At 45.2% G+C, this 12,024-nt stretch overlaps 1 protein-coding gene across 1 annotated transcript in view; it reads right to left on the bottom strand.

Annotated features, from left to right (window-relative positions):
• Nucleotides 1-3,790: 3,790 nt before the first annotated feature.
• Nucleotides 3,791-12,024, bottom strand: part of LOC142587000 (uncharacterized) — a 37,054-nt gene continuing 28,820 nt past the window's right edge. Inside the window, exons 4-5 of the mRNA XM_075697868.1 lie at nucleotides 8,400-8,495; nucleotides 3,791-4,007 (exon numbers count right to left, since the gene is read on the bottom strand). Coding sequence (XP_075553983.1) covers nucleotides 3,820-4,007; nucleotides 8,400-8,495 — 284 coding nt within the window. The 3' untranslated portion in view covers nucleotides 3,791-3,819. The remainder of the gene's footprint in view (nucleotides 4,008-8,399; nucleotides 8,496-12,024) is intronic.

The following is a 12,024-nucleotide window of genomic DNA, read 5'->3' as shown; positions in this document are numbered from 1 at the left end:
CCGAAGACAACGAAGTCTGCCCACTGTGTGCGAGTTATCCCCATCTGTCCAATCACCTGTTTGTGGTGCTCGTAGGAAACTTTCAGTTCAGTTCGAAATCTTCATCAAATGCAACAAAAAAGTCTTCCGAAAGGAGAACATCTCTGGTGGCATGTCTGAGGGAGTAGGGGCATTTCACCTCTACTGTCCCCCATGGAAATGGTTCACAAGGGTCAATGGTTAGGGCGTCAGGCGATGCTCCAAGCCATGGCCTGGACGGGTCAACAAAAAGGCCGCAGTTGAATACTTCAACAGGATGTCCCGCAGTTGTCAAGGTATCCTTGTACCTCAGGAGGGCGTCTTTCTCGTTAGCTATGCCGTACCTGGAAAATGAATTTAGTGAAGCTTCAGGAAATCGAGTGTACGCCCAGGACAAAAATGCATTCGCAAAATGTTTTCAGTAACACCATGCCTGAACGTACCTGACGGGCTTAACGCATGACAGGTCCTTCGGAGTCGTTAGACTAATAAAGCCTTTCTTTATCCACTTCTTCCGGTGCAGGACGAAACCGAAGTTGGATGCAGTAAGGCGGTGAAGACATCCTTGATGCCATGTTAGGCTGTTTCGTTGCCTCTTAGACGTCCTTTCTAGGTCCTTCGCCTCCGCTGGGGTGACGCATATACCCTGAAATGATTATCAATTGAAGCATAACTGCGAGTCGGCCTAGTTTGATTATGGCATGATTATGGCAAATGATTATCAATGGCACATATTTTATGTGTTAATGTGCAGGGACTGAAACAATTGATTGTTCGAGCCTAAATTAAGGCGATGTTGCATGAATATAGAATATAAAACTAAGTATAATACCTTAAGAAATGCTGCACAGGCTCCATCGAACGTGTCGGGTATTTTCCATTCTGGAACAGTGAAAGCGCCCGTAAACACCTGCGCACTTGCCCATATTTGCGGCCGAGGTATTTCTAGCTCTTTGTACATGAAGACTGTAAATCCATCAGGAACCATAGACTGTTGGTAGTCCAGAAGACAGCCCTTCAAACGTGTCCCAAATTTTGTTTTAGTGACGTCTGAGCTGTCTGCAGCGTCCAGAAAGCTGGCGAACTCCTGCATACCATTAATTTCTTTCAGTGCATCGGAAAAAGCCTTTATGTCTTCCTCCTGTTGCTTCGGGTCTTCGTTAGCAGCAATGCCTTTATACAGGCGAGAGGTGCGTGGTAAATCTTGCCCACCCTCCCCTACTCTCCGCCAATCTACCTGCTGCAGAGTTGTTCCGCGAAGCGGATTTGTCCTTGACACTCTCCACTGCTGCGGCAAATCTGTCGATGATGGATGCTCTGGTGCTTCATCGTATCCTTTGACTTGAAGTAATGCCACTAACTTGAGCACAGCTTGCAAATGGTTACATGCGTTCTTGCCAGCAGCGCACTCGCAAAGGCCGCTAAGTATGTCTCCCTGAAGCGACAACGCTGCCTTGACTATATATGGTGAGAGGGTTTTTTGTTGGCTTCTGTAGCAGCTGGCCTTTGCAAAGTCGGTATTAGGCCTGAAACAAAGTGAGTACAAATGTACAACAGCCCCGGTTTATGCTTGATTCCCATGCGAAATTCTTTATAAGTTTGTAATCTTTCAACTGCGATGAGAAGCACGCGACCTTTTCTTACCAATCGGGGGAGGTGGGGGGTGACCCCTTATATACGCAATGGACCGTGGCTCGTTGAGAAATACGCAATTTTTTCAGTGTGGGCGTGTGATGTAGCAAGGCTTTTCAAATGCGAGCTTATGCAATCATGTGCACAATCAGATTTACGTCCAACAGGAAGCCGATAGGTCTGCTTCGCTGCAGGGCAGATGAATTACACATAAGTGGTCTTGAGGGGGCAAAGTTGATTAACGTAGTCGGGCACACGCTGTGACATCAAGCAATGATGTAAAACGTGATACCTGAATTCCGTAATGGCACGGCACCACACCACATTTTTCGAGTAAAATCAGACACAGGGTTCCTTACCTCTCTATACAGACTTCATCATTCAACTGCGTTATGGAGAAGCAGAAAAACGAGCCCTTTTAGTGCCGATTTAAGAAGAAAAGCCCCGCATTTTTAACAGGTGGTAGCGGGACAACCGCCTTTTTTTTTCGGGGAGATAAAGTATTTTGCGGTGTAGTAATCAGCAAGCGGCGTAACAGTTCCACGAGCGTAAAACCCTGGTAAGCGATTCACCTCAACAAAGTGGTTCTTTTCCGCTAGAGCCTGCGTTCACGCTCCGTGTATAAAGCTACAAGTACTACAACAACTAACTATTTCCTCATCGCAAACATTAAATGACCAAATTCGGTTAAATTAATCGCCTTTCATCGCATTTCTACTACATGGCTCCGAACAAGCGCGCGGGGTGCAGGAGATGTTAAGCCCTTCTTAACATGCCGAATCCTTGGGCGCACCTATGTATTGGCCTTGGAGGCTTTCTCAGCGCTGTTACTGATGTTATCTATGAAATTGGCATCATTCAGCCACAAAAACTTCCGTTTTGCAGGAATAGTTCGCGGAGACTGTAGAGGCGACAACGTAGCTCTCTGTCACCAACTTGTACGCCTTTCGTCAGCCCTTCGTAGTTTTCGTCGAAACAGAACTGCTGATTGCCGTTTCCCGGAGTGGCGGGAGGCACGGCAAGTCACTCTCCCAACCGTGTACCGGGTAAACTATGTCGCTCATGTCGAAATCCGCGTCCAAGTGACACCTTACAACTCCAACTTACAGCAGCACCTCGTCATACAGTAAAGAACCAACTTCACCTCGTTACGGCGGTTACCGCGTTCCCGCGCAGCCCGCGCTCCCCCGCGACATGGCGAATTCCTGCCCAGGATGCTTTTTGCAACCGAAACCGAAACTGCATTTACTCGGCAGGTGGCGTACTTTCGAAAGGGTCTATTGAGACTTTACACAAGCACAAAATAAGGCCTTAATTATCGCATATCTGTACTGTTTCTCATCCAGCTTCACTCTGCAATCAGTTTTATGGAAACATGTGACATGCGCCAGCACGCTCACGCTTCTATTAAGCGTGAAATGCTTTTAGCTCCCATTGTCGTCGACCTTCAAGTGACTCTGAGCCAAAGGCCACAACCATTATCCGGACACTCATACGAGAACATCTGCGCAAGTAGCGAGAACGAAACGAGATCCCTGAACCCTTTGTTCAGGACAGTAATGTATACGCTAGTTACCCCCAAACAAGTTGCAAAAGCAAACTCCGCCAAAGCACTCCATACAGATAGTTAGCCAGAGCAGCTGAAACGTGCAGCCGCATATGCGTTAATACGTATCGTTCACTAAAGTTGGGTATGTATATGTGCTAAAGTTTTTGTCAATAAAAGAATGGCTGAGAGTCAGTGCATATGCTCTTCCTACTTGCCTCAATCTTCGCCTCAGTAAATTGCCCTCATGCTATGAACGTTCACCAAGTCGCTAAGTTTTCTGTTCCGTCTGTAGAAATGTGCCCAAACGCAGTTTTCTTGCTTCAAATGTATTTTTATAGGTTTTCTGCAATGCCGGGAGCAATAAAATGGCACTTTGTCTCTATCTAGCCGAGGTACATTCATGGAAGAAACAGAGAAAGATGTTCCGATGCGATGTTCAGGTGACAACTGGAGCAATCTTGCGAGAACCCATGCAGTTGAAGTAGCGGACGCACCAGTTGCGTAATTCGATTGCGTGCGCCGATCTCGGAAGGAATCCATATAGCGCCCATGTGAACGTTGTGAAAAGCAGTACTACAAAGTAGTGCGAATCACAAGGAAGGGGATACAACGAACGAAATTTATTGCCGGTTTAATAAAAATTCATATTGGTGATCTTCCACTGCCTTCTGGCAGTCGGAAGTATACAAGCCATAGCTTTTCTGCTTCATCCGTTTACTTCTGCGATATACATTCGTACAGTTTTCACTGGGGCCTTCATGTACCGAAGAATTTCTTATGCGAAGTTCGACTGTAATCAAGTCAAGACCTGTGGAATGAAGCAAGGACAAAACTCCATTATGACTAGAAAATCCATAACGCTTGTTTTCATCATCTTTATTTTTGAGTTCTGAAACATTTCTTTAACAAGGTGTTGCAGAATATGTTCACCAGAAATCTAGCTTCTCTTTAGGCGAACTTCTGTCCATAGAAACTAGCGACATTTAAAGAACAACCATAACCACGAGCACATTACTCGCTCACCGAAATGCTACATGACAAGCACGTCAGATATTTACACATGCCTCACTCTTCATTCCATCATAATTGCTGATGACCACGTAAGCTACAGAATATGTACCACTATTCGCTTCACGCATGCAATCACATTACACAATATTATTTCGCTATATAAAATTGACGAAAACATTTCTCGCGCTCACGTAGCGCGTCTTGCGCCTAGCGATATCTTCGTCACCGGAACAAAAAATGACACTCACTTGAATAAAGGAATGTGTGGTGTTTAGTGGCGAAGGGTCAGGTGTAGCCAAATAGCGCACGGACAGTCACTTAAGTAACCTTACGATGTTTAAATGCGAAGGCATTATGACTTCTCTAATTGGTTACGTCCATGAGATATGACGTCATACACTGTGTCGCGTCTTTCGCAACTCTACTTTCATCCTCCTTGCTATAGTTTGTACCACCCTCAATCGACCTTGATCCCTTTTAATACATCTTGGTCTTATTTTTACCAAACTTAATCCGCCTTAATCCACTTTAATCCACTTTTACTCACTTTATTCGTCTTAAATCACCTTACTCTAAGTTGTTCTAACTTTAATTACGTATTACTACTGACGTCGTACAAGACGTCGCTGATGATGGTGTTTTTGTTACCACTAGTTGGGGGACACAGCGGTTTTTTGCATCATAGCACATATAAGGTCGGCTGTTCAGAACATAGCTATTTCTGTGGCGTAGAGAAACATTCACAAGCACAAAATGCTGCTTTGAATAATAGTTCAGAGATCCAAGTTTTGCTTCTTTCCTCTATCGACATCCTTTTCCAAGAACAAATGACAGTAAAATTTTCTACTCAGCATTGTGTGCCTATGTGCGAAACGCCCGATCCTGCATGGATACGCGCTCTGCGTGGGTTCGTAAACGACATCGTGTGCTATTAAAGTCGCTCTTGCAAGCTACGTAATTAGAGGGGAAACGAAACACTGCTTAAGTCGAGAAATGCATATAAAATTAAAATAGAATATTTCAGAAATAATTTGCAGCAATAAAGTGCGTTAGTTCCTTCAACAAAAGCTAACTTATATTGGCAACGAAAGATCACCATCGATCCCATTCGCGGTGCTTCAGCTCCTTATTCAATACCTTGCGCTGTGGAAGCTACGGTGGACCGAGGCTCTACTCACAACGCACCACCTACTGAACGTCGCCATAGCGCGCCGTTAACATTTTACTTTGGACGTTCACATAGGCGGCACTACTTCCCAATTCGGCCTCTACGATGCACCAAACTCGGAGGCTATCCCTCAGCTTGCGATTTGTGTTTCCTGTTTTTATTATTCTGCATCACTGCACAACGATTTACATCCAGCTACCGCAAGCTAAACCAGGGAAGCGGACCAATAGCAGCCACCGGTACCGCTCTCCACCTCCTGTTTATTTTCATAGCGCTAGCTCGGACCTAGTTAAGCGTTTTCCACGTGTGCGTGCTCCTCACCTCTTGAGGTGCAAAACCTATCAAAACGCCAATGAGATGCAAAAATCTATCAAGGTAGGCAATGCTATTTGTTTTCAAAGCAAACAAGTCACCTCCAATAAAGGAAGAGGGTGTTTGATTGGGTGGTTAAAAGCACGTTGCGGGTAAACAACCGATGCGTGCGCCGGCGGTTACGTAAATTTGTTCCTTGGAGACTTGAAGATACAGTAGAGTCTTCTTACGTTTTATGGCCTTAGGACAGAAAAGCTTGTTCCCGTGAAGAATCTGAAGAATGTTTAAAAAACCTCTTACACTATAGTAAATGCTCAGCCAGCAGCCAAAAGTAGTCATGAAAGCTGCAGACTCGATTTCAAGCCTCTGTCGTTGGAAAAACGAGGGCGTGTGACACGCCGGCTACCGCGCGTGTGTTGACAGACCGGGGTGAACCCAACCTATATATACTGTGGCGAGGAAAGCATATGTCGCCTTGAAGAAGACAAGTCCGCATGTCGAAGCGTTGGCTCCTGCATTCACCTTGTTCACGTTTTGCTCATCGTCTTGAATTTCCATCTCCCGCATTCCCCGTCTTTTCAAAGCAGTGGAAGTTATACATAATATATAAGTATATATTGTTAAGTTCACATGTATTAGTGAAAGAAAGAAAATAAAAGAAAAAAGCAATAAGCTTTAGGTTAAATGGCAAAGGAAAATAAACATAGCAGAGGTTTCACTAGCGCCAACTAATAAAACAAATGTAACTAAATATAAATTTCGGGCGATTCAGAATCATTACGGCAAACGAATAAACTGTCCTAAATGAGAAGTTTTATTAAAATTTACCAACGAACAAAGTAATTTGTACAGATGCCACTGCATGCATAGGCACTCTTACACGCATAGTTTTATTTCTATTTGTGGAATAAATTCAGATAATGATTCAATGTGGGCATAGTAGCATCAAGTTGGTTCCATTCTGCTATTGCGAACTGGAAGAAGGATTATCTAAACTTGTCATTTTTTGCATACGTAATCTGTGAATATGTGCGTATGCTTACTACGTGTAGGTCAAGCCTGGGAAAATGAAATGTATTTGGAGGCATTTGTCCCACAGGTATTTTTTAGTAGTTGAAAGAAGAATTTTGAGCGAGCGTCTTTCAATTTTGTTGATAGCGTTCGCAAACCGGACTGGGTTAAGAGATTTGTGGGCGAGTCTACGACTATATTTGTTATAAATGAACCTCACAGCTTGCCTTTGTATTCATTCTTGTTTGGTGATGTTAATCAGCGTATGCGGAAACCAGACTGTGTTAGCATATTCAAGAACTGGCCTTACAAATGATGTGTAGGCTAGCAGCTTCATTGACGTGGTTTCGAGCACCAGGCTTCATTAAAAAAGATAGTTTGCGAAGCGCCTTTGAGATTATATTACTGATAAGTTTGTCCCATTTGAGCTCCAAGGTTATTGTAACGCTTAAATCTTTCTGTTCTTCCCCTTTTTAAGTGGAGTGCCCTTAATTGCGTCTATAAAGTTTGATGATACCGTTTTTGCGGTTACATTCATGATGACAGACTTTTGTATGTTGATTTACATCTGCCATTTAGAGCTATATCAGCTAAAGAATCATTCAGTTTAATATGATCATTACAATGATAAATTTCTCTGTCACTGCCACAGTCGTCAGCGAATAGTTTATATTCCAATTGATGTTGCCTCTATTATTGTTAATATAGATTACTACACGCAATAGTTTGAAAACAGACCCTTGAATGAGTCTGGATGTTTCGGTGACTGTGTCGCAATGTCTGATGACTTGTGAAATATTCGGCGGAGACTGGTTCTTGAGTGATATTATTCTTGCTATTGCTCTGTCCTTCTCAGGGGGTTCCTTGTTCTGCTGATTGTCAGAACAGAGGGGTAGGCGGAATGGGGCTGGCACACATTACCCAGCACACAAAGGCGCTGGGTAAATAACAACAGTGTTGACGGGATAATTGTGCTCACTGACGGTATCCTGTTGTTGTCCTACAAAAAAATTTCGGTTCTTTTAGAATAATGTTGAAGGATTGAGTGGTACTGGCACGTTGTTGCACCATGTAGTGATCGAATTTCTATAGCGGCAGTATTCCGCAGCAATTTTCACAACCGATTTTCTCGCAATGAGCAAACGTAAAAAATTTCTTTATTGTAAGTAAGGCTGCTTGGTTGAATTCTTCCGTAAGAAATCATAAATATTATATGCGCCAGTGTTGGAATTCAGGATTATTGATCAAGCAGTGCAGACTACTTTATGCCCATTAATTTCTTTGGTGTTTCTTGTGTGACAGTTGTCTAATATTCTAGCGAACCTATTGATTCGCAGTTAATATTGCCAAGATTATAACTAGCAGCCATACGCTAACAGGGATCGCTTAAAAATATTGTTCGGGGATTTGTTTGGCCTATTGGGGTAAAAAATTGGCGTTGGAACCGTGTTTTCCTGTTTCCCTAGCAGAACATGCAGCCTGTTTTTTTTTCAGTCGTAGAAACTGGGTATCCCAGAGTGACAACCCAAAACGTCATTAGTTGCTTCCAAACACTACATGTATTCATCGCTTGCGAATTGTATGCGTACACAGCGAAACATGGATGAATCATAAAATGATTAAAGCATGAGGTAAATATTGTCGACTATATCCAAATATCTAAACGTTTTTTTTTCTCCGATAAATAAGACTGCTTACCTAGTTTTCTCCTGACAATCTTGAACACGCCACACTGGTTATTAGCGTCTTGGTGCACTAGTAGTTCTTCTGTACTCCAATTGGCCATTGGGTGTTCTATAAAGATGGAAACGAATGCTGTCGTTAATGGCTTTCTTAAAAAAAGTGTGAAGCGAGAATTATAGACGGGGCAATGTGGTAATTAGTGACTCATCCGTTACTAAGAAATAGATGTCTAAATATACACACTGCACTTCGGTGCGTACTGGGAATCACAGGTTTGAAAGAAAGCGAGGCGACACATCGTAAAGGTGCGCTGGCGTAAAAAAACAAACAGCTGCTGGGCTTGAGCGCCAGGAAGCTCGAAAGGGGCAAATCATATCAGAAATTGTCATCTGAGAGACGGATGAAACAAGATGTTCCAGCAATCATCCAGGTGCTGCTACTGGCTGAAATGTCATACGGTTAAAGCAGCTGAACAGGACGGTTTTGCGCTGCTTTATACGTCAAGAGGATGGCTAACGTCCCTTCTTCATGGCAATCGCAAATGATTTTCCCGTGATTTCCGTGGTATAGTGGTTTTGCTGCAATAACTCTAACTTTCAGTTGCAATAATGCAACTACCGCCTGCGTCATTTGTCACCGATAACCAAATAATCTTCCTCAAGCAATGTCGCCATGCTTCGCTTGGTTCAGGGCGATGGGTTTTAGTTCACGATAGTTATCTTTGAGCCAGTGATCGGAAAATGCTTTCAGGCCTTCTTACTATGACCAGATCAGTTTCAGCTCATTATCTCTAGTAGAAGCAGCCGAAGCTTCGTAACATGGGGGATCATACCTACCAGAAAAACGTCTTCGGCAAGTGAACAGAGCTCGTCAACTTCCGTTGTACGCTCTGGTCATAGGACGCAAACTCAGCTCTGCTTAGACTTCTGTTAAAAGCACCTTAATTCAGTGAGGTAAGCAAGGCGTCGTCCTAGCTCATTCCGTAATTACTTCTTGATGAAGGATACCCTATTATTGAGGAACTAATTTTCCCCGCCATATATAAGGACCACTTGGGCGCAAGTACTTCCACACGATGTCATATTGTCACGGCCTAGTAGGAGACGGGAAAGCCGGTGTAGAGGAAGGTATAAAAGCACATTATCAGAGCAGTCAACGTGACGCCGTAGTCTCTGTTTTTCTATCCGCGCGCTACGTCAGTGCTGTTTTCATCGTCTGCCCGATACCCGCGGCGACCATATAGGATGTGGAATGTGCCCCTGCTTAGGAAAAAAACGCGTCGTCCCGATGCACCAACCTCCGAAAGCATTGCACAGACGGTGCAAAGTTGAGGACATGAGGAAAAATATGACTTCATACGAAGCGCGTGGACAACCTCGGGCAGGTGCCGCCGACGTTTGGAGTAGTTATGACTGTTGGGGACAACTTCATAAGTCACACCGCTGATGCGGCGCACAACTGTGTAAGCCCGGAGCATCTTCGCAGGAGCTTCTCAGAGAGACCCCGCGGACAATTAGGAGTCCAGACCCACACCTGGTCAATTACGTTGTACGTGATGGGTCTGTGTCGAAGGTCGTAGAGTCTGGCATCGTGGTCCTGTTGTTCGTGGATTCGCAAACGCGTAAGATGCCTGGCTTTTTGTGCCCGTTGCGTAAACTCCTCAAACCCGTCTCGTCATCACCGCACTTGTGTGGCCGCATTGCGTCCAACATTGTTGTGACTTCCTAGCTGTAAACAAAGTAGAAAGGTGTCAAACGTCTTGTCTTTTGGTGAGCCGTGTTATGCGCAAATGTAGCGTATGGAGAAATCTCGTCCCAGTTCTTGCGGCCGACGATGATGTACATCCTCATCATGTCTGCCACAGTCTTATCCAAGCGCTCTGTCAGCCCAGTGGTTTGGGGATGATAAGCCATGGTCTTTCGATGAGTGGCACTACTTAGTCGCAAAACAGAGCCCAGAAGCGCAGCCCTGATCATAGCACCTGTGTCTGTTATGAGCACTGTGGGAGTGTCATGCCTTAGGAAGATGGTTTTGATAAAAAATCGCACTGCTTCGGCTGCTGTTCCCCGTTGCATAGCACCTGTTTCGGCATGTCGAGTAAGATAATCTGTGAAGATGATTATCCATCTATTGCCGGCAGTAGACAGTGAAAACGGACATAAAAGGTCCATGCCAATCATTTGCTCCAACGGCGCTTGCGGTATCTGAACAGGATGCAGCAGTCTAGCTGGCGTGCCGGGTGTGGCTTAGCGGCACTGGCAATCCAGGCATGTCTGGAGGTAACGTTTCGCAACCGCCGCAAGTCTCGGCCAGTAGTACTATAACCTAATACTTGCCAATGTGCGGGCGTAGCCCAAGTGACCAAGGGTTGGCTCGTTGTGACAGGCATGTAGGACTTCGTCACGAATCGATGCGGGAATGACGAGTAGGCAGCTGCGGCCACTAGGTGAAAAGTTCTTTTTCTAGAGAACATCGTGGGCACAAGCAAAATGAAGGCAGCCCTCTGGCGAATAACCTTGGCACGCTGCTGGTTCTTCCCTCTAAGTAATCGGAAAGATGGACCAGTTCTTCGTCCTCGCGTTGCCTGCGTAACACGTTGACAGTATCTGGCATGCCTAGAAAAGCCGCTTTATCATCGTCGTGCACTGCAGTCTCAACAGGAGACGGAGAAAGGCAGTCGGCGTCGTTGTGGCGTTTCCCCAATTTGTACACAACAGTGAAGTCGAACTCCTGTAGCCGAAGACTCCAGCGCGCAAGTCGACGAGCTGGACCTTTTAATTTAGTCAGCCGGCAAAGTGCATGATGATCACTGACCACGGTGAAACACAAACAATTTAAATACGGCGAAATTTCAGGACTGCCCATGGTAGTGCGAGACGTTCTTTTTCTCTAGTGTAGTTACCTTCCGTTCTGATACGTTCCTGCTGGCGCAAGCAATCACTCTTTCGGCGCCGTCATGCCGCTGTACTAGTACTGCGCCTAAGCCGACATTACTCGCATTGGTATGAAGAATCGTCGGAGCGCCTTCATCAAAGTGTGCGAGGAAAGGAGGCATCTGCAGCCATTGCCGTAGGTCGTGAAATGCCCGTTGCTGGTCTTCGCCCCACATGAACGGTACATCTTCTCTGGTGAGATGAGTTAATGGCCATGCGATTCACGACAATTCCGCAATTAACCGTTGCTAGTAGGCGCAACGGCCCAGAAAACGCCGCACGGCCTTCTTATCTGATGGCGTTGGGAAATTGCTGACGGCAGAGATTTTATCCGGGTCAGGTCGGACACTTTCACGACTAACAACGTGACCGAGGAACTGAAGTTCTTCAAAACCAGAATGGCACTTTTCAGGTTTGAAAGTTAGACCAGCTGAGCGTATTGCTTCAAAGACCGTCTTTAGTCTCCGTAAGTGTTCCTCCAACGTGGCGGAGGAAACAATCACGTCGTGGAGGTACACCAGGCAGGTTTGCCATTTGAGTCCTGAGAATACCGTGTTCATTAGTCGTTGAAATGTTGCTGGCGCAGAACACAAACGGAAGGGAAGCACCTGAAATTCATAAAGTCCGTCGGGCGTCACAAAAGCGGTCTTCTCACGGGCTCTCTCATCCACTTCTATTTGCCAGTAGCCGCTTTTCATGCCCATCGA

This window comes from Dermacentor variabilis, chromosome 7 (genome assembly GCF_050947875.1).
Source record: "Dermacentor variabilis isolate Ectoservices chromosome 7, ASM5094787v1, whole genome shotgun sequence".
NCBI classification, from domain to species: domain Eukaryota; kingdom Metazoa; phylum Arthropoda; class Arachnida; order Ixodida; family Ixodidae; genus Dermacentor; species Dermacentor variabilis.
Note: the sequence above shows the minus strand (reverse complement) of the source record. Positions and strands in the feature narration are given on the sequence as shown.